Source organism: Aquarana catesbeiana, linkage group LG02, assembly GCF_042186555.1.
Source record: "Aquarana catesbeiana isolate 2022-GZ linkage group LG02, ASM4218655v1, whole genome shotgun sequence".
NCBI classification, from domain to species: domain Eukaryota; kingdom Metazoa; phylum Chordata; class Amphibia; order Anura; family Ranidae; genus Aquarana; species Aquarana catesbeiana.
The window spans coordinates 651,712,995-651,735,488 of NC_133325.1; the positions used below are offsets into that span (position 1 = coordinate 651,712,995).

General features: G+C 42.3%; 1 protein-coding gene across 2 annotated transcripts in view; it reads right to left on the reverse strand.

Moving 5' to 3' along the window:
- Window positions 1-6,135: 6,135 nt before the first annotated feature.
- LG02HXorf58 (linkage group 02 CXorf58 homolog) overlaps window positions 6,136-22,494 on the reverse strand; it is a 58,853-nt gene continuing 42,494 nt past the window's right edge. For both annotated transcript variants that reach the window (XM_073616511.1, XM_073616512.1), the window contains exon 9: window positions 6,136-11,123. In XM_073616511.1, the coding sequence (XP_073472612.1) occupies window positions 10,950-11,123 (174 nt within the window). In that variant the 3' untranslated portion in view covers window positions 6,136-10,949. The remainder of the gene's footprint in view (window positions 11,124-22,494) is intronic.

A 22,494-nucleotide genomic window follows, 5' to 3' on the forward strand; every position in this document is an offset into this window, starting at 1 on the left:
AGTGTGTAATTCTGACACTCCTCTTCTACATGTAAAAATCATCATTTTTTTTTGCTAGAAAATTACTCAGAACCCGAAAATTAATGTTATGCTGAGTAAATAGATACCCAACATGTCACTCTTTTTAAAATTGTGCACACTCTTGGAATGGCGCCAAACTTCGGTACTTAAAAATCTCCATAGGCGACGCTTTAAATTTTTTTACAGGTTACATGTTTAGATTTACAGAGGAGGTCTAGTGTTAGAATTGTTGCTCTCGCTCTAACGCACGATATCGGCGATACCTCACATGTGTGGCTTGAACTTACGTGTGAGTTTGCTTCTGTGCGCAAACACATGGGGACGCGTTAACATTTTTTAATTTTTAATTTTTTTTATTGATTATTTTATTGTCTTTTTTAATTTTTACACTTTTTTGTGATCATTTTTTCCTATTACAAGGAATGTAAACATCCCTTGTAATAGGAATGGTGTGTGACAGGTCTTCTTTATGGAGAAATGTGGGGTCAGATCGAAAAAGAAAAAAAGACAACTGATGCTTTCCAGCCGAGATCGGCGCTTTGTTGACATCCGCGGCCCAGACATGACGTCACAACGTCGCACCCGGGCCTCTGAGGTCATAGAGATGACTGGTGACCATCTGGATCTCAAATTTTCCGACAACAAAATCCGTTGTCATAAATTCCGATCGTGTGTACACAATTCCGACGCACACAGTTTCACGCATGCTCGGAATCAAGCAGAAGAGCTGCACTGGCTATTGAACTTCATTTTTCTCGGCTGGTCGTACGTGCTGTACGTCACCACGTTCTTGACCTTCGGAATTTCCGACAAGATTTGTGTGACCGTGTGTATGCAAGACAAGTTTGAGCCAACATCCGCCTGAAAAAATCCATGGATTTTGTTGTCGGAATGTCCGATCGTGTGTATGGGGCATTACAGTGCACAGAATCGCCGGCAGAAAAGAATGATATCTGAATGATGCCTGCAGCTGCAGGCATCATTCAGATATCCCCACTGAAAGTCAGACGTCATATGATCTACTGCGGGTGGGAAATGGTTAATTTCCGTAACCTGAGGAGGAGGTGCTTGGGATTACATTGCAGAAGAGGTAGTAATTGTCAGGTCACTACAGAGACTTAGGAGCTCACTGAATTTCTGTCAGGTTATCAGCCACATTTCTATACTAGTGGAAGTTGATACTAGTTTTTATACTAGTTTTTTGAGACAAAACATGGGGAAATGTGCATGTATTATTTCACCAAAAAAATGCACACAAATGCCCAAGGTCTGGATTTGTTTTTGTAAATCATTGCAAAAATTCTCCCGTTAACCTTTTCTATGTGGAACTGGTAAATCCAGTAATTTTCCTTGGTGACATGCTTGTAGGTTCTCAGGTTTTCGCTTCATTTGCTGGTACTTGCAGTCTGTAGCATTGACTAGTCATCTTTATAAATCTGAATGTTTCTGCTAGATGTAAGCCAATACAGGCAGATGAATCTCATTTGCTTAAAGGGAGTCTAAACTATGGTTTAAAAAAAAAAATCTATTCAAGTATGTATTTTTAACACAAAAATGACCTTCTATTGCTATCATCATCCTCCAATTTTTTTTTTAATTATTATTTTTGCTGCTGTGATATGATTTCCTGTTAGAGACAGGACTGACAATGTTAATGTCAGTGCTAAGTTGATCCATTGGACTAGGGACTGTGGACTATGGGATTTGTAGTGTTCATAGAGGAATGCACATGACTGCAACTAAGTTGCACTGCTTGTTCCAAACAAACAGAAGGGAGAGGTTTGGGAGCTCATGGAGGATGTTACAAGAAGGCAGAATACACAGTAGGAGATTCTTTCTTGGAAAATGGATTACAGAGCCATTAGAGCGGAGTTCCGCCTGGGTAAAAAAAAAATAAACAAAAATAAACTTTTAATATAAGGACACCTGTCCTGGGAGCCCACGATGTCGGCACCTGAGGCCAGCCCGGCTTCCAGCTGCAGGCACCAGGATCATTACTAAGGGAAACGGGAAGTGAAGCCTTACGGCTTCACAACCTGTTTCCTACTGCGCATGCGCAAACCGTGCTGCGCATTCTGAATGGTCCCTACTGTCTTCTGGGACCTGTGTGTCTCCCAGGAGGAGGGGCGGACATTACGTAGCTCGCTGCACAATGTGCAGCGATCTTTCCCTGGAAGTGGGAGCAGATACCTGAATTTGACAGGTATCTGCTCCCCCTGAAAGGTGCCAAATGTGGTACCGGAGGGGGGGGGGGAGATCCAATCAGTGGAAGTTCAATTTATGGGTGGAACTCCACTTTAGTGAATGTGCAGGGGTCATTTTTGGAGAATAAGGATATTGTTTAGTGTCACTTTAATTTCTAAAGCTCTGTCCCTATATTAGTGTAAAATCCTCCTCAGAGATTCTATCTATAGACTTTACCACAGCTTTTGCAAAGCCAGGCATAAGAGTGCTTTTACACTGAAAGCGCTGTCTCGTGTTAGCGGTGCTTTAGTGCTGTTCAAGTGGTGCTTTTGCACCGCTTTTCGGCCACTAGCAGGGCGCTTTCAATCCAAAAAAAGGTTTAAAAACTCCCGTTTTGCAATGCTTTCAAATCACTTTTCAGGCGCATTGAAAGCGCTGCCCATTCAATACAATGGGCAGGGCATTTTGGGAGCGCTAAATACAGCGCTCCCAACCCGCCCCAAGGATGCTGCTTGCAGGACTTTTCATATCGTCCCGCAAACGCAACGCCCTAGCGTGAAAAGTTACACTGGGATGAATGGGAGGCTATTTCCAGCGCTAAAGCACCTGAAAACCGCCCTAGTGTGAAAGGGGTCTAGGGAGTTTTACTTGTGCTCCATTCCCCATGAGCAAGAGCCAGAAGCTCAAGAACCAAGGTCTAATCACCACTGTTCCCTAGGGAGATACAGAAACATGAATAATTTAACCCACTATTATCTATGAAGGTAGACCATTTGATACTTGTTCAATATTTTGCTTTGTTTTTTGTTTTTTTTTTGTAACCTGCTGCCAGTTACTAACTAGTGATACGTTTGATTGGTTATCTCCAATGTAACGGTAGCTTTTGTTTCTATGGCATTAGTTCCAACCTTATGTTGACTGAAGATTTGTGTGCCTTTACAGATTAATTTTTTTAATAATTGCATTTGCTAGCATAATGCATCTGTTCATAAGAACTAACGTCAAATTGGATTAACTACTTGCCAGATTCATTTGCATAGACCATATTGTGCAATTCAATTTTTCCTTTATATTGGGGCTATAATGCACTGCTCGTATCTTTCCACTCATCATATATTGCAGAAACTTTTTGTTGTAGGAGCCTATTTTTTTTTTTTTTTTTTTTTTTTATTGTTAAGAGCTATAGTTCTCACATAATAGAATATGACCCATACAGGTTCCCTGGTACATTAAGTTGGAACTTGCATGCATTTGCTGTTCAAAAGAAAAATCTATTGGTCAAAATGTATGATTTTTTTTTTTTTGGCCTCTCAGGATCAACCATAGATTGTGCTGACTTCTCAGAACGATAGTGGTTTATAACTATCCCAGTAAACAACCATCTCTTATGCCCATGTTTTTTGTTTTTTTCCTTATGCCCATGTATACAGTTATTTTATATACTTGGCAAGTGGTTCACTTTAAGGGTTTTCATTGAGGGCTAAATATTGAGGTAAGGTTAGTACCAAGGAATAAGTCTAAATGTTCAAGTAAGATTAGAGTTGAGGTAAACGTGCATGTAAACCCTCACATATACCCAGTGAAGTGAACAGCCTCAGCTACACAGAGATGAAACAAATCCACCCACATAAGTTACATATATATCTGCTGTCTTCAGCTTTATATAATAGAAAGTGCACATCCTGTTAAGAATTTTCTCTTACCGATTCACCTATGGGCGTGGATACTTGCCATACACTGTGAGACAGCGGATTGGAGGAAAGGCACCCAGCCCCTCTCCACATAGGTAGAGACTTGCAGAGCTGTGCTGTGAATAGACCAGCTCTCTGCTAATCTATTTATAGCACCCACCCTGACACAAAATTCAGGTTGGTTTTATCACAGTTGACGGAGAACTTGTCAGAAGTTCTCATGCTGATAACAGAAGAACGGAGCAGGAGAAAGCCACAAGACTTAGGGCTTTGAAAAGAGAAAAGAAAACACTGCAGATATATGTCCCAGCTCACATTTCATGAATCAGGTTTACATCCACTTTAAGTCTGAACTTTCTCATTTATATAAGTCACAATGCAACTGCCAGGTCCCAACTTGAGGCCTGACGGCAACATGCAGCCTTTGGTACTTGTGCAGCACTTGGACCCCAGTAATCTGAGTGGGAGTGTTGTGTTGTAATAGCAGGATCTCTGCTAGCCATTTTTTAGATGAACCCAGTCTCTCACTGACTTCTAAAGTATTTTTAAAATCTCCCACAACACCTGTAACATGTCAAGTTAACAACCACTGGTATAGCAGGTATTAGTTGGTCACATTTAACTTGACTTGTTTTGACATTACACTACTTATCCAAGCAGCTTTCTGAGTTCTGAATGTCAGCAACATACCCCAGCATTTATAGCCACACTGGAAACACCTTCAGCATGATGATTAGATTAAGGTACCTACAGCTGGCCATAGATGGTTTGAATCTCGGGTGGTTCAACAGAAACCGGCTAAGATTCGAACCATGTATGGGCAGTCTGAATGTACAGAGTTGGTTAATTGATCAACTTGGGTACAACCAGCCTGATGGATTTTACACGCAATTATTGCTAGCAACTGCAAAAGCCACTAGTAATCATAGTTTTCTACTGGCAAGGATGGCTTCCCCTACTGCGAGAATACAATGGCTTAGTGGGAGGAATAGCCCTTTTAACACCGTCTGTCTATGGTTGCAGCAAAAAAGTTTGCTCCGTGTATGGCCTGCATAAGTTACTTGTGTGGCTATCCGTGCTGGTTTATATTGCTGACGCTTATCGGAGCTGAAGAAGCTACTTTGATAAGCAGTGAAACGTTTTAACATGGCAGGACAAATCCAGTTGAATGTGACTAACCACTACTAGATGCGCCATGACCTGAATAAATTAGTTCCTTCACAGACAACCTTACACTATTTCTCCCCAAACAATTAATCCTATTCCTCTCCTTAAAGGGGTTGTAAACCCTTGTGTTTTTTTTACCTTAATGCATGCTATGCATTAAGGTGAAAAAACTTCTGCCCCCCCCCACGTTTTACTTACCTGAGCCCCGTATTTCCCTCGGCGGAGATGCGCTGTCCCTCTGCACGAGGTCCTGGCTTTTGATTGGATAGATTGATAGCAGCGCAGCCATTGGCTCCCGCTGCTGTCAATCAAATCCAATGACACATGTGGACGGGTTCGGCATTCGTGTCTATGGACGCCGAATGCTGGACTCGGGAGTGCGCCCGCAAGGTAACCCCCCGGGAGAGCGCTTCTCCTAGGGGGTTATCTGATGCATGGAGGAGCTGCGAGAGCTGCCGAGGGACCCCAGAAGTCGAGGATCGGGGCCACTCTGCAAAACGAGCTGCACAGTGGAGGTAAGTATGACGTTAGTTTTTTTTTTTTTTTAATTTAAAATAACAAAGGCTTACAATCACTTTAAGCTTAACCTAACTCCAATATTTTGCCCTTAAAGCGGACCTTCAGTCATTTTTTTTCAACTTTGGATAGTAAAACATTTTTTTCTGTCAGTAAATACCTTATACAGCCCACTTCCTGTTTCTTGTCTGGTCATTAGCCTAGGCTTATGACATCATGCACAGCTCTCTCTCTCTCTCGCTCTTGTGAGAGGTTTGCCAGGAAGGGGGGGGGGTAGTGGAAGTCATTAGAGGGCCAATGAGAGCTGCAGGGCTGCAAAGCTGGCGGTGTGCCTCTGGGTTTCTGTGTAAATCCTGGAAGTGAACAGGCTTTAGCTGCCCACAGTTAAAATGGCGGCAGGCAGACTTAGTGGAGGGAGATTTCTGCAGCATATTTGCCAAGTACAGAATCACAGTATATATAAAATATGCAAAGTGGTTGAAGGGAAGCTTCAGAATGGCAAAGATGTTTTTATTACAAATTATATGAGCAGACTGCAGTTCCTCTTTAATAATCAGAGCCCTTAAAATGAACCCCCCTAACCCAACATGTTAAAAATAACCTTAAACAACAGTTAATGCAATCCAAACACTGATACTTAACCTTAAGCCTTAAACTCACCATTACAGCCCTAAGGCCTAACCCTAAAGTATAACTGCACTTTTACTAAGATTTGTTGTTGTCCCCACAGCCTATGACAAAATGCCAGTATGATTGGTTACCTTTTACAGAAGACCAATCCTTATTTTTAGGAGTGTGCTCTGGCCATGTGTTTGCATCTGTATTTACTGTAAGCAAGCTGCTCCAGGCTACCACTAGAGGTTAAAGACATGCTCTGATTGAACCGAGTGACCAGCCAGTCTCCTGGCATCCGAATGTTTATATTTTAAAGAAAACTCGTCTTTAGAGAAAATTTAAAGCTGCTCTTGCTTACCTCCCTGTAAAAATGCTAGCCTTTTCTTCTGGCTTAAAGAGGAGCTCCAGGCTCCTGCAGAAAAAAATGATAAAAGTCATCAGCTAGAAATACTGTAGCTGCTGATTTTTAATATTAGTACACTTAGCTGTTCAGGAATCCAGCGGTGTCTTCACCTCAGCCGATTTTTCAACCGGGTGCTGCCGCTGCCATCTCCACTAAGGCACACCGGCAGTGAGGCCTTGCAGCTTCACAGCCAGTTCCCTACTGCACCTGCATGAATTTCGCTGCTCTCTGTGAGTGGGCCAGCTGTTGGGGGAAGGAGGGGGCCGTACTTCTGACTCAAAACCAGGTATCTGCTCCTGCCTACCCCCCAAAAGGTGCCAAATGTAGCAGTGAAAGGGGGGGGGGGGGGAGACACAGATAAGCGTAGCTTCCCTTTTTGGGTGGAGCTCTGCTTTAAATATGCAAAGTAGAAGTCTATGTATACCTTTTCCTAGTTAGTGACTCAAAAACATTGAAGCAAAAGGATGCATGCTAGTCATTAGCATTTTCAAAAGAATTCTGCAACAGCTTTCTCCATATTTCTCTCATTGCTTTCTATCAACTAACTTTCCAATGCTTGTTTAACCCTGGAAACTTTCAGGCTGCATTCACATCTGAGCGTATCTTTTTCAGGCGTTTCTTAGGGCGCTTTTGCAGCGTTTTTGTACAAGCATTTTGAGGTCCAAAGATCACCAATGTAAAAAGAAGTAAAATGCCTGTAATCTGCCTAAAAAGAAGCTCATGTACTTTTTTGCTTCAGGTGACAGAACGCTCAGATGTGAACAGGGGCCATTTAAATGAATGAGATTTTGCTTGTTGGGCGTTTTGAGATGAGCGTTTTACGGGCTGAAAACGCTGAGGTGTGAATGCAGCCTTCTGCTTCAAGGTCAGTGCTTACCTAAACATCCTTGGCTGAGGAACACTAGCACTAACATTTGAATGATCCATTTACTGAAAGGTGGGAGCTGATCCTCAGGTAAGTAATAACTATAGAAAAGATTTTCTAATATCGGTACTAATTGTGTTTATCTGTATAACAGCCACCTCATTGTTTGACATAGGTTAACATGAATTAAATACAAAATCAAAAAATGGAAAATGGCGTTGTCAGTCGGTCACCAACTCCATTACTTTAAGGGGACATTCCAGTGAAAATAAATGAGAAAACCCAATTTTAACCTTAATATAGTCATGTTTTTTTTTCCAGGTTTAGGAACATGATGCTGATCAATTCTAGAACAAACAAAACAGTCATAGCATGCACATATTTAAAGCATACTAACTATTAGATACTAATAACCTATGTATTACCAGCCATAATCTCTAATTAAACAAAAATGTATGTAAGTGCATACTGTATAGTGTTCATTTTCATTTGAATATCTATTATCCAGCTTTGCCTTTCCGTAACTATAATACTCTCAACTCAGAAATTTCCTGATAATGTATGAGTTGGAGGCTTACTCCGTATCTGTTTGTCTTGTGGATTAATATGGTAGAGATAATTAATGCATACACATCCTGTAAGAGGGGGGAATACACTAAGATCTATATTGCTAAACGCTTATTCCAAGAGGAAAAAAAATGGCAGCTACAGGTGAAAGGGAAACTGCATTTCAAGTTGATGTTTTATTCCAAGGTGTTGGATATAATGTGTATCAATATTTTGCAGCATATTGATTACTAACAGCTACATGCATTTTTTTAAGCAGTTTTAAACCTCCAACTAAGCCGCTAAGCCATGTTGTGAGATATTTTCAATGAGTTTTCCAGTTCAGTGGCTCTCCCCTGGGGTTAATTAATAGAACTTGATTATAATAAGTACATCTTTTTTATAACTGTTTTAAGCTTTTAACATGAAAGTGTATATCTTAATATTGTTTTAATATAAATGATGTACAGTTGTGTATAAAAAGTTGTAAATAAAATTTTTAATCTTCAAGCACACAATAGTCACTTGGCCTTTTTTTTTTTTTTTCATTTGATGCAATTTTCATTTCCAGATTTAACCTTCATTACCACCTAATGGTGAAACTGTGTCATTGCAGTTTTCACAGTTTTCTGTGAAAACTGTACTACTAGAAGGGCCATATTGCGATGTTAACCACTTGCCAAACCAGGCTTTTTTTGGCACTTCGTTCACAAGTTTAAATCAGTATTTTTTTCTAGAAAATCACTTGGAACCCCCAAACATTATAAATGTTTTGTTTTTTAGCAGAGACCCTAGGGAATAAAATAGCGATCATTGCAATTTGTTACATCACACGGTATTTGCACAGTGGTTTTGCAAACGCAATTGTTTTGGAAAAAAATACACTTTAATTTAAAAAAAAACACTATTTACCCCAATTTTTTTTTTCTAAACTGTGAAAGATGATGTTACAGCACGTAAATAGATACCTAACATGCCACGCTTTAAAATTGTGCACACTCGTGGAATGGCGACAAACTACAATACTTAAAAACCTCCGTAGGTGACACTTTAAACGCCTTAACAGGTTACCTGATCAGAGTTACAGAGGAGGTCTAGTGCTAGAATATTTGCTCTTGCTCTAATGTTCGTGGTGATACCTCACATGTGTGGTGCGAACACCCATTACATATGCGTGCGCGACTTACGTATGCATCCGCTTCTCCGCACAAGCACGGAGGGATGGGGGCACGTTACTTTTTTTTTTTTCACTTTTATTCCTATTACAAGGAATGTAAACATACCTTGTGATAGAAAAAAGGATGACAGGTCCTCTTTATGGAGAGATCTGGAGTCAAAATTACCGCAAATCTCTTCTGTACTTTTTTAAAAGCAAAAGATCAAAAAGTTTTAGAAAAAAAAAATGTATTTACTTTCAGCCTGGAACGGAAGAAACGTCATGACGTCGCTCTGGTCCCCCAAGGCCACAGAGTCAATCAAAGAGTATCTACTCTTTGATCGCCTATAAGAGTAGCCGGCTGCACTCCTGGATCATTTCTCGGACGAACCAGCGGAAACGGTAAGCCCAAAAAACACCAGCGAGAGGGGACTTCGGAAAGCATTCCAGTGACTCATGAGCTGCTCAGAATGCTTTCATGACAAAGCCAGCCGCCGGCTGCAAAAAAACGGTATCTTCCACCATAATCCCGGTAAACAACTTGCAAACCGCAGCATGGTTAGGAGCTACGATAGGGACCTCTGCATGAAGAACATGTAGAAGATTTTTGTTAAAATCTTATATAGTCTTCTGTGGCTGGTAAACAGTTCACAAAGGTAAGGATTTACGGTAAACACAAGGGTGTCTTCAGGGGTGCCTTGGCAAAATGCCTGGAAACTGCCCAAAAATTGTATACAAGCCAGCAGGTGGATCAAGCCTGCCTATTAGTTACATAAAGCCACAGGTTTTCATTGTGCACCACTACAACCTTCTAGTTGCCAGTGTCCTAACAACCAATGACCTCACTGCTAATGTTGGGTGTCATACACATATGGGTGTTGCTACATAATGTAATACTATTCATTTAGTTTTTTAAATTTTGGAAAAGGGTGCCTTGAGAATTGTGCGGAATTGTAAAGGGTGCCTTATCAGTATCAGTGCCGATACTAAGCATTTGCACGAGTACTCGTACTTGTGCAAATGCTCCTATACCTGAAACTGATACCTTTGCGGTGCGATTTGAGCCCATACAAAATGCATGGGCTCAAATCGCACTGCAAAGAATTGCATGTGATCTGAACAGGAATGCGGTACGATTCCTATCCGAATTGCATCCTGTTTCCGCCACTGCTCCTGTGTGAATCCAGGCTTGTCATAGTGACTTCAGCCGGGGTTCACACAGGAGCGGTGCGGGAAACCACACGTGTTTCAGACAGGAATCGCACAGCATTCTTGTTCAATTCTCACGTGATTCTTAGTGCGATTTGAGCCCATTAATTTTGTATGGGCTCAAATCGCACCACAATGGTATCAGTACATGTACTCACAGTTAAAAAAAAAAAAAAAAAGTAGCTGTTCAATCCTAGTAAACACTGTTGGGCTGTGGTATCCCTTTATTGAAGGAGAACTATGCAGTTAAATGGAAAATAGTGGATTGTGATACCTAATTATGAAAATGTCAAAGGTTTATTTCATTGAGAGAATATTTTAAAGATATGGCAGTTACAAACTGTACAGAAAAAGTAGTTACAGGGCTGTGCCACCCAAAGTATATATTAGAGTTTTTGGACACTAGACAGCTGAATCACCACAGGGCTTTTTACATTACTTGAGAACACTTTTGACAAAATATCCCAGCTGTTTTCACACCTTCTACAAATCTAGAACTGCAGAAATATGACAATGTAGCCCATCTGTAGGAGTGTTAATGTTTTTGTGAGTAGTAAACAAGTCATATTAGGGCCATTAAAGGAGTAGTGGAGATGCCATTGTTGGTTCTTCCAGAGACAAGCCTTGACTCCAAGCATAAAGCTTTTCTGCTTCTTCTTCCCAGTCATCATCAGAAAACACTGCTTGGTTCAGGGTATTCTTCTTACCAAGAAACGGTCTCTGATTGACATCTGCGGTATCTCTGAGATCCTAAAGAATTAGAGCTGCTGTTACTTTCAGTTTAATCCATTGCGCAGTTAACATAACTATTTTAGTGCTAAACCTATAGAACTTAGGATGGAATTTTCTGTGCTACAGAACATGCTTTACTCTTCTTACCTGGTTGTTTCAACACAGACTGACTTCCTTTCTGTCATCGAGATTCAACACTGCTGACTACCACTGTGATTCCAACAATTTTCTTGGTGTTTCAAACAAACAGTAGGGACTGCAACATCATCAATTGCTTTTTCAGTAAAATGTACAGTACTTTTGCAAAATATTTAGGCAGGTGTGGAAAAAATGCTGTAAATAAAGACTGCTTTCAGAAATAGAAGTGTTAACAGTTTATTTTTTTAATCAATTAACAATATAGAAAGTAAATGAACAGAAGAGCAATCCAAATCAAATTAATATTTAGTGTGACTACCCTTTGCCTTCAAATTAGCATAATTTCTGCTAGGTACACACAGTGCTTGTGTGCACAGTTTTTAAGGAACTCAGCAGATAGGTTGTTCCAAACATTTGGAGAACTAACCACAGATCTTCTGTGGATGTAGGCTGCCTCAAATCCTTCTGTCTCTTAATATTATCCCAGGTAGATTCACTGATGTGGAGATCAGGGCTCTGAGGGGGCCAAACCATCACTTCCATGACTCTTCATCATTCTTAATGACATTGGCTGTATGTTTAGGGTTGTCCTGCTGCAGAATAATTTTGGGGCCAATCACACTCCTTGGTGGTATGGTATAATGGATACGTATCTACCTATATTTCTCAGTATTGGGGACACCCTTGATCCTGACTAAATCTCCAACTCCATTTGCACAAATGCAGCCCCAAACTTGCAAGGAACCTCCACCGTGATTTACTGTTGCCTGCAGACACTCATTATTGTAAGGCTCTCCAGCCCTTGGGTGAACAAACTGCCTCCTAGTACAGCCAACTATTTCAAATTTTGACTCGTCAGTCCAGAGCATTTGGTGCCATTTTCTGCACCCCAGTTCTTATGTATTTGTGCATAGTTGAGTCACTTGGCCTTGTTTCTATGTTCAAATGTATGGCTTGTTGGACGCAACTCTTTCATGAAGACCACTTCTGGCCAGACTTCTCCGGACAGTAGATGATGTACCTGGATCCCACTGGTTTTCACCAGTTCTGTACTGATGGCACTGCTGGACATCTTCCAATATTGAAGGGAAGTAAGCATGATGTGGTTCATCTGCTGCATTAGGTTTCCTTGGCTGACCACTGTGTCTACGGTTGCCCAATCATTCCCCAATAGTGTCCTCAATGCTGAGAAGAAAAAGGAGTCCTGGAAGTGATGGTTTGGCCACCACAAAGCTTTGATCTCAACTTTATCAAGTCTGCCTGGGATTTCAAAAAGAGACAGAAGTATTTGAGGCAGTCTACATCCACAGAAGATCTGTGGCTAGTTCTCCAAGATGTTTGGAATTATCTACCGGCCAAGTTCCTTCAAAAACTGCATGCACAAGCACTGTGTACCTAGAAGAAATGATGCTGGTTTGAAGCCAAAGGGTAGTCACACCGAATATTGATTTTGATTTAGATTTTTCTGATTCTTTTTCTGTTGGCTCACTTTGCATTTTGTAAATTGCTAAAAATAAACAATTATAATATATATTTTTGAAAGCATTCTTACTTAAGCACATTGAAGATTCTTTGGCAATCTTTTTACAGTTGTTTTTTCTTTTTTCCGCTGTGTTAAGAACCAATTTACTTCAAGATATTATGTATGAATGAAAGTATTGAGGACATTGATTTGGCAGCAGAGGCTGCATTGTTGGGTACGGATAAAGTTGTTAATATTTATTTTTATAACTTAACTCTGCATCAAACATTTAAGTGGCATTTCAGGAAATAATTTATAAAGGCGTGTTAAGAGGACGGAATTAGGGGCGGGGCAGGGTTGGGTGGGGCAACTGGTGGCGTGTAACCCTTGAGGTCTGGCTAGCAGCTTACATGCTGTTCATACTCAGTCACAATGAGATTTGTTTTCTGTATTTTGCATAAAAACTGGTTGATCCTGCTGCTCTATATCTCCACCTTCTGTTCATGTCCCCAATTCAGCTAGGGATTTTGCAGCTGTGGTGACAACACATTCTCAGTTTTCAGTGAGTTCTATGCTGACCATTTCCTCCCTATCACATACTGTATGAGCAGCCAATGTGACTATAGAATCACACATGTGGGCATATACACAGTGGTAAATGACAGCCCACTCCTTCCCTCCTCATCTATGCCCACTAACCAGCTAAACGCAATGGGGGTGGAAAATTACACGTAGATTATTAGAGGCTTCACCTCCTTCTTATTCTATGGCACTATATACACTATTAGATTTTCTGCAGATTTTTGTCTTCAGATTTACCAAAACCATGTAGTGCAAGGGCCTGCCTGATTGCATACAAATTGAAACTCTTAGGCCCCTTTCACACATGCGGACCGTATGTCCGTATTTCATCCATCCGTTTTCGGATGAAATACGGACATACATGCATCCCTATGGGATAGCGGGTGTCAGCGGATGTACATCCGCTGACACACGATGTTGTCCGGCTCCGCTCTCGTCCGATTCTGCGGACGGAAGAAAATCCTATTTTTCTATCCGTCTGCAGAGTGGATCGGAGGAACACGGACAGACGGTCCGTGTTCCTCCGATCCCCCATAGGGGAGAGCGGAGATCTGACAGGGCGGTCCCTGCACAGTGTGCGGGTCCCGCCCTGTCATCTGCCTGCTCAGCTGGGGAAAGCGGAGCGATCCCCGCTGAGCAGCGGATAAACACGGGGCGGATCAACACGGATCCGTCCCGTGTGAAAGGGGCCTTAAGGTTTGACCTCATATTATATGGTTTTGGTAAATCTGAAGGCAAAAATCTGCAGAAAATCTAATAGTGTGTATGGGGTCTAAAGCACGGGCTGGAGGGGCGTGACACAGCCTGTAACTGGCAGAAATCCACCCACACTTGAAATGTTATTTCCACAAAATAATAAAGATTTAATTTTTTAATTTCATTCATATATATATATATATATATATATCTATATATTATATATTATGCTGATTTATTGATATTATTTTTTTTTACTCTGTATTCCAAAGGCTGTTTTTTTTTTGTTTTTTTTTATTTTGAACATGTGACCAGCAGCAGAGGACTAGAAGCTTCTCCTGCTTATGTTTCCATGCAGACAGGCTGGGAAAGGGTTGGATCATGTGACAGTTATATATCGATTAGGAAAAAGGTACTTAGTTTTTTTTCTTTATTAAAATAATTACTGTGCCACCATCCACATGCAAAAATAGAAGGGATAATGTAAATTAAACAGTGTGTGTTTGGTATCATTTTAAAGTTTCTGTTAAAGGACATTTTAAATCACTTTTGAAGGCCTATTTGCTTTTGCAGGTCCAGCTTTGCAGGCAGCAAATTTCTATGATGTCTATTTGCAAGAGTATCGCTAAGTGGTCCAGTTAAATGAACAGAGACCAGGAACCTGTTTTGAAGACCCTATTTTCTTGCAACAATTACAGCTGATGCCTTTATCTCTTTTGTTTTGTGTTGATTATCTTGAGAATGTAATCCGCCAAGTGTCAAGAATCCCTCTCTGTGCATATGCGCAAGATTTTGTGGATGAAAATGCTTGTAAGAAAAGTTTTTTGCATGCCATTTGCTGGTGAATGTCTCTTCCCTTCATCAAGGACATAACTGGGAGAAAGGTACTTCTACCCCACAAGAAAAAAGCTCCTACACATAAGACTTCTACCTCTACTCAAACAAAGGGATCTTTCCATTTTGTTTCAATGGTTTTTACTGAACGTTTTCAGGACATTTAAACATTTGAGATCAAACATCATTCAATATCTCTATACAGTGAATGTTTCTAGAAGAGAAAGTTAACATCTTCTGCCCTGCACTTCTGTTGTGGATCGTTCCATTTTAAGCATCAACCTCAACAACAGGGCTTAACACTTCCTTTTGTTGCAAGCCCTGACCCACCAAGCCTTCCCAGGAAGCCCTCATCACAATGAACGGGGGAGTCTATTGGCATTTGCACCCCTCTGGATCCAAAATGTCCCAGACTTCTGGGTCCAATCTGTTTTTTCAAAGTGATACAAAATAGATTTTTGTTTTTATTCCTGCCCCCTCTTAGCTTTTTACCTTCAAAACTGCCAGCTTCAGACCAAAAGAAGAAAGATTTAATGACCGCCTTGCACCATCTTTAGGTACAAGGATAGGTAATAATAGTTTCTTCAGAAGATCAGTTTCAAGAATTCTATTGAAATCGATTTACAGTCCCAAAACAAAATGGGGTCACCCACCCAAATAATGAGTTAAAATCCCTAAACAGAATATTCAAATGATCTGTCATTGCTACTCAAAGACAAGCAGAATGTCTTGCATCAGTAGACATACAAAATGCTTATTTCCACATTCTCATTTTTCCTATCATATCAGCGACTTCTGTGTTTTTCTGTGGAGACCAGCACTTCCAATATGTGGCACTGTCATTCAGGCACTTTTCTGTTCAGAGAAAGTGCTTGCCCTGCTTCATAGAAACAAAAAGTATATGCTGGACGGCCGCACTCCAAGTGAGCATGTACCAACACGTACAGCTGACACGTTTCACACCAAATTGTGCTTAATTATAGTGTGAAATGTGTCAGCTGTACGTGTTGGTACATGCTCACTTGGATGTCTTGGATATGCATGCGGGGCTTGGCTTCATGGTGACCTCCCTCAATGCATTTCCCTTTACCCAGTTTCACTCCAAGCCCATTTAATCCATCATAATTAAGATGTGGAACAAGTAAATCTAATCTTTGGATTGCCCAATGTTTCTGTCCAGTCAAACAAAGATCTCCCAGGTTCTATCTCCAATATTACCTTTGGATTCTTTCACAAGACTTGGAACGTGGTAGAGACAGATGTAAGCCTTAAAGGCTGGGGTAGAGTCTGCAACTCCCTGATGGTCCAGGGGACATGGTCGCCACAGGGGTCAAAACTCCCCATCAATATTCTGGAACGGAGAGCCATTGTCTCTACAACATTGGACCCCCCATCTACAAGGTCCCCCAGTCAGACAATGCCATAGCAGTGGCCTAAATAAATCACCAAGGAGGCACTAGAAGCCTGGCAGCCCTGAGAGAGCCAAGTCAAATTCTCTCATGGACAGAAATTTACCCTCCAGCTCTCGGTTGTGCATATTCCTGGAGTGGACATTTGACAGACAGACTTCCTAAGCCATCAATGCCTAGACCTGGTAGTGTGGTCTCTGCACCCTGAGATAATCCTTGTGTAAGTAAAGGAAAACCAGATGTGGCATTCTGGCCTCCAACAAAAAAAAACTTGAAACAAGTTTGTGGCCAAGACCAGGGGTTATATAGCCTTTGCAGTACGTGCTCTGGAGATTTCTTGGAATCAATTTCAAGGCCTTGGCCTCCTCCAAAGACAGAACAATGAAAACTCTACCACAGGCAAAAAAAAAAAGGGGAACACAGATAAATGCTTCAAAATGTGTCTAATTTCAATAATCGGGAAACCTATATTTTGCTCTGCCAAAAAATGTGAATCAAGATCACTAAACAGTCCAATGTATGAGTAAGTCCCATTCAAATAATAGTTGCTTATGAAAACAAAAGGTAAGTGAACAGGTGCTGGTGCCATTAGTAGTAGATAATAATAATAATAAACAGGTGACCACTTCCAGGTGACCCCACATGGATTTACACTCACTACAATTGATGGACTTACTCTTACTAGATAGGTCTCACTGTGCTCACTGTGCTTTTTTGGTTAGACCCACTGTGTATCTTGTCACCAACTTGACCATTCACATGGATGCGATTTCTTCCATATACCAGGATGCGATTTCTTCCATTGCAATACACCGTAACTCAAAAAACAATATTGGGAAAAGGTTCACTGCACAAAGCAGCCGACTTTATTAAACCATATAATACCTTGCATTTACACAGCAGTCACATGTATATGTGCCTAAGGACCAGCACCAGGTACATACAGCTCTTTTGGTTAAGATGGCGTCACCCCGAGACCAGAAGCTGGCTTTCGATCCAGGGAAAGGATGTAACATATTGGCTGGGGAACACATTTAAAGGGCTCCTCCAAAGAAACCAAACTTACTGACTCAAGGCCTCCCGTCTCATCCTGCTTCTCAGTCAGTGGCTTTAACTGCATGGTTGTTGAAACCCAAGTCCTAAACTATAAAGGTGTCTCTGACTCAGTTATTCCCACTTTACTTGGAGCAAGAAAATCCAACTCCCACTAGATTTACCAACGCACAAAAAAGGCCTTCTTTGCATGATACACAGACAGAAAGGTCAATCCTGGGGAAGATTCAATTGTTTGTATTTTTGCCTTTCTTTAGTCTGTTCTTGACCAGCATCTAGCCATGAGTACCCTCATGGGACAGGTTGCTGCCTTATCAATCCTCTTCCAGAAGCCTCTTGTGCAATCTTTAATCAGGACATTTCTACAGGGAGTTGCTCATATAAATCCACCAATTCAACCTCCTGTGTCACCTTGGGATCTTAATCTGGTGCTCTCTGCATTGCAGAAACTCCCCTTTGAAAAAATTAGAGACATTCCTTTGGAAGGCCTCACTTGTACAGTTGCCATCCTGCTTGTTAGGCATGTTTCTGAATTGGCAGACATCTACTGTAAAGAAACTTTTCTTGCTTTACACAAGGACTGGGTGGTTTTGGGTCCAAAACCTTTCTTTTTACTTATGGTGGTCTCTTCTTTCCACCTCCAGTGAGGCTATCTTCCTCCCTACTATTTGACCTACTTTCCAAAATAGGGTCATTTGGGGGGGGTTGTGCCACCTGGACATTCCATGGCCTCCGAAACTGTGATAGGCAGTGAAGAGTGAAATCAAAAATTTACGCCCTTAGAAAGCATGAAGGCGGTGCTTGGTTTTCGGGGTCCCGTACGCGGCTAGGCTCCCAAAAGTCTCACACATGTGGTATCCCCATACTCAGGAGAAGCAACAGAATGTATTTTGGGGTGTAATTTCACATATTCCCATGGCATTTCTGAGCAATATATCATTTAGTGACAACTTTGTGCAAAAAAAAAAAAAAAATTGTCTCTTTCCCGCAACTTGTGTCACAATATAAAATATTCCATGGACTCGACATGCCTCTCAGCAAATAGCTTGGGGTGTCTACTTTCCAAAATGGGGTCATTTGGGGGGGGTTTGAACTGTCCTGGCATTTTATGCACAACATTTAGATGTCACACATCACCGACTCTTCTAACCACTTGAAAACAAAGCCCTTTCTGACACTTTTTGTTTACATGAAAAAAATATTTTTTTTTGCAAGAAAATTACTTTGAACCCCCAAACATTATATATTTTTTTAAAACAAATACCCTACAGATTAAAATGGTGGGTGTTTCATTTTTTTTTTTTTCCACACAGTATTTGCGCAGCGATTTTTCAAACACATTTTTTTGGGGAAAAAACACACTTTTTAAAATTTTAATGCACTAAAACACACTATATTGCCCAAATGTTTGATGAAATAAAAAAGATGATCTTAGGCCGAGTACATGGATACCAAACATGACATGCTTTAAAATTGCGCACAGTGTGAAAGTGTGCCTAGCCTGTGCAATGCTGTACCCTACACTAATACTCAACTAGTGTATGGTAGCGTTCAAAACATTCACCAATACAAAGACCAGGATTGTCAGGACAGGAGGGACAATAATAGCGGGTGTCACGCCTATATCCGCACTTGCTGCAGACACAACATCTTTTTTGGGGGGGTTCGTTGGGTAGGGGTACTCGGGAGGACATAAAGAAAATGCCTCTCATGCAGCCGACTGCATTTGGTTGGGGATGTGAATGGGGGAAGTATGGGCGCTGCAGAAGTGGTGGGTTCCCAATTAGGATTGGCGAATGCAGCAGGAAGGGCATTATTGGCACGACGGGCCTGTGTTTGTCTTCTTCTTGGTGGCAGCGGGACACTACTTGTGCTTGCCACCTCACCAGCTTGAACTGCACTTATGGGACTCGCCTCGTCACCAAGTGTTACTGCAGTGCTGGTTTGACTACGACTGGGGGTGTACTAGGCCGCTGGTGCTTGCCAGTTCACCAAAACGCTACCAAAAAAACTGTTAGCGATCGCAGGGATCAGGCCTGACTCTGCGAACGCTGCAGTTATGCGTTTCGTGTTTTGTAAGTGACAGTGATCGATCGATACTGCGCTGGGCTGGGCTGGGCCGGGCGGAGGGGCAAAATGCAGGTGCTAGCAGGTATCTGGGCTGATCCCGCTAACACTGCGTTTTTGGGAACCCTAAACTGCTGGGGACGCTAGTATAGATCTGATCGGATCAGATATTAATCCGTTCAGATACTATACCACTAAGGGAGGTATACGGTGCATGCGTGGGTGTTAGCGGTACTGGCGCTAACCTGACGCTGCCTGGGGCTGGTGCTTGCCAGTTCACCAAAATGCTACCAAAAAAACTGTTAGCGATCGCAGAGATCAGGCCTGACTCTGCGAACGCTGCAGTTATGCGTTTCGTGTTTTGTAAGTGACAGTGATCGATCGATACTGCGCTGGGCTGGGCTGGGCCAGGCGGAGGGGCAAAATGCAGGTGCTAGCAGGTATCTGGGCTGATCCCGCTAACACTGCGTTTTTGGGAACCCTAAACTGCTGGGGACGCTAGTATAGATCTGATCGGATCAGATATTAATCCGTTCAGATACTATACCACTAAGGGAGGTGTACGGTGCATGCGTGGGTGTTAGCGGTACTGGCGCTAACCTGACGCTGCCTGGGGCTGGTGCTTGCCAGTTCACCAAAATGCTACCAAAAAAACTGTTAGCGATCGCAGAGATCAGGCCTGACTCTGCGAACGCTGCAGTTATGCGTTTAGTGTTTTGTAAGTGACAGTGATCGATCGATACTGCACTTGGGTGGGCTGGGCTGGGCTGGGCCGGGCGGAGGGGCAAAACGCAGGTGCTAGCAGGTATCTGGGCTGATCCCGCTAACACTGCATTTTTGGGAACCCTAAACTGCTGGGGACGCTAGTATAGATCTGATCGGATCAGATATTGATCCGTTCAGATACTATACCACTAAGGGTGGTGTACGGTGCATGCCTGGGTGTTAGCAGTACTGGCGCTAACCTGACGCTGCCTGGGGCGAGGCATATCACCGCCGGGCGATCAGGGGGCTAAACCTTTATTCGGTAATAAACGGCGGGTGCCCTGACACTATAAAAAATAAACGAACTAACCAGCGTCACCCGTAATGGTTATACGGTGATCAGTGGTGAAAGGGTTAACTAGGGGGCAATCAAGGGGTTAAAACATTTATTAGATAGTATATGGGGGTCCCTGTCGCTATAAAACGCTGATGGCGAACCTAAATATTTACCTCCCTAACTAGCGTCACCAGTGACACTAATACAGCGATCAGAAAAAGATCGCTTAGCGACACTGGCGACGGGGGGTGATCAAGGGGTTAAAACTTTATTAGGGGGGTATCCTAGACCTAAAGGGGGCTACCACTAACTGCCCTACCACACTGTCACAAACTGACACCAATGCAGTAATCAGAAAAAAAAAACTGCTTGGGGTCAGTGTGACGGGGGGGGGGGGGGGGGATCGGGGCTGTAATGTGTGCCTGGCATGTTCTACTGTATGTGTGTTGTGCACCCACATTACAGTCTTCTCTCCTCGGCGCCGGAACGGAAAATACCGAGCCAAGGAGAGATGACATCATTTCCTCTGCCTCTGTGTACTATACAGAGGCAGGGGAATGATCGGATTGGCTGGGAGCGATCGCAAGGGGGGGCCACGAATGGATGGCCTCCCCTTCATCTCTGAACGCTCCCAGTCAGAAGCCGACCGCCTCGGGCACCGGGGGGGGGGGTTCGATCGGACCCCCCGCCCGCGGGAGGCAGATCACGTACAGGTACGTGATTCTGCCTGCCCGTGCCATTCTTCCGACGTACATCGTCGTGAGGCGGTCGGCAAGTGGTTAAAACTGTCCCTTGCTCCCTCCTAGCACCTATGTTTACTAACCTACGTAAGAAAGATCTGTATACTTACCTATTTTCAACCTGCTCCGGTCCTGTCACATGATCTCCCCTGTGTCTGCCAGTAGAGTGGCAGGGGAGAAAAGAGAGCACACTGATAATGGCTAGTAAAGCCTGAAGCTGTGATTTCACCCATAGGCTTCAATGTCTCATCTGTTGTCAGCACTCCCTCCTCTACCCTGTAGCCATGCTGGCTGACACAGGAGAGTGGGATCACGTGACCAGACCAGAGTGGCTGAAAAAAGGTAAGTATACAGATCTTTCCTATAAAAGTTCATAAGCATAGGTGTTAGGAGGGGTTTGGGACAGGTTTTAAGGGTAGTTAGGGTTAAGCGCGGAATTCCACTTTAACTACAGTATATTTTCTCTTTCATGAAATTCATTTGCAAAATAAGAGGGACTCTGTAATATAAGAGAATGGAGACTGCTTAGTCTTATGTCAAACAAAGAAGGCTGTTTGGATGCCAAGGCGGCAATTTTTACACATTTTAAAGATTCTGATGTAAGTGTAATGATTTTAAACCTTTTAATAAACCTTGCAGTATTACACTATGTGCCCTCTTCTCTTCACTTGTCCAAACTTTACTACTTCGATCGTCTTTGACTAAGTAAAGTATGTAGGATCTACCGTACAATCAAGTGGTGAAGGAGAGGAGATTCCATTCTCTGAGGCACAACCTACCTACATATCTGCTGGACAGGAGATATCATCTTCATATACACGGGCGTATTTTTCATCTTTATCTGGTGAGTGGGGATCCAGGAGGGGAGCACAGGAAGTCACCAAGATTACATCAACGTGTCACCAGCCCTGCACATCACACTTGATGAACTTTATTGTTTGAACCTTATTTTGCAATTTTTTTGAATTTTTAAACTTTATTGTATGCCCCTTTGTTTGCATTATACTGGCACTTTGTTACACATGTTGTCATATGACACATATTTGATGTGAGTGTATGCACATTTATGATTGAGAGAGGCAGCGCTGAGCATATATTTTTTTTCTGTTGTCTATCCTGCACATGCCTACACAGTAAAGCCACCACTGAAAGCTCAACGTGGGACTGGACCATAGCGGCTTGAGAACAGGTAAGTACAGCGATTTTTGCTTTACAGGACTAGATAGATTAGTCTTAGGATGTGGCATAGAGCAGGATTAGAGTTAGTTAGTTTTTGCCTAAACTTCCACTCTAAGATTTCCATTGTGACACATTGACTCTACCAACCAGAAAGTAGGGAGGGTTAAAGTGGAACTTCACTCTTTCA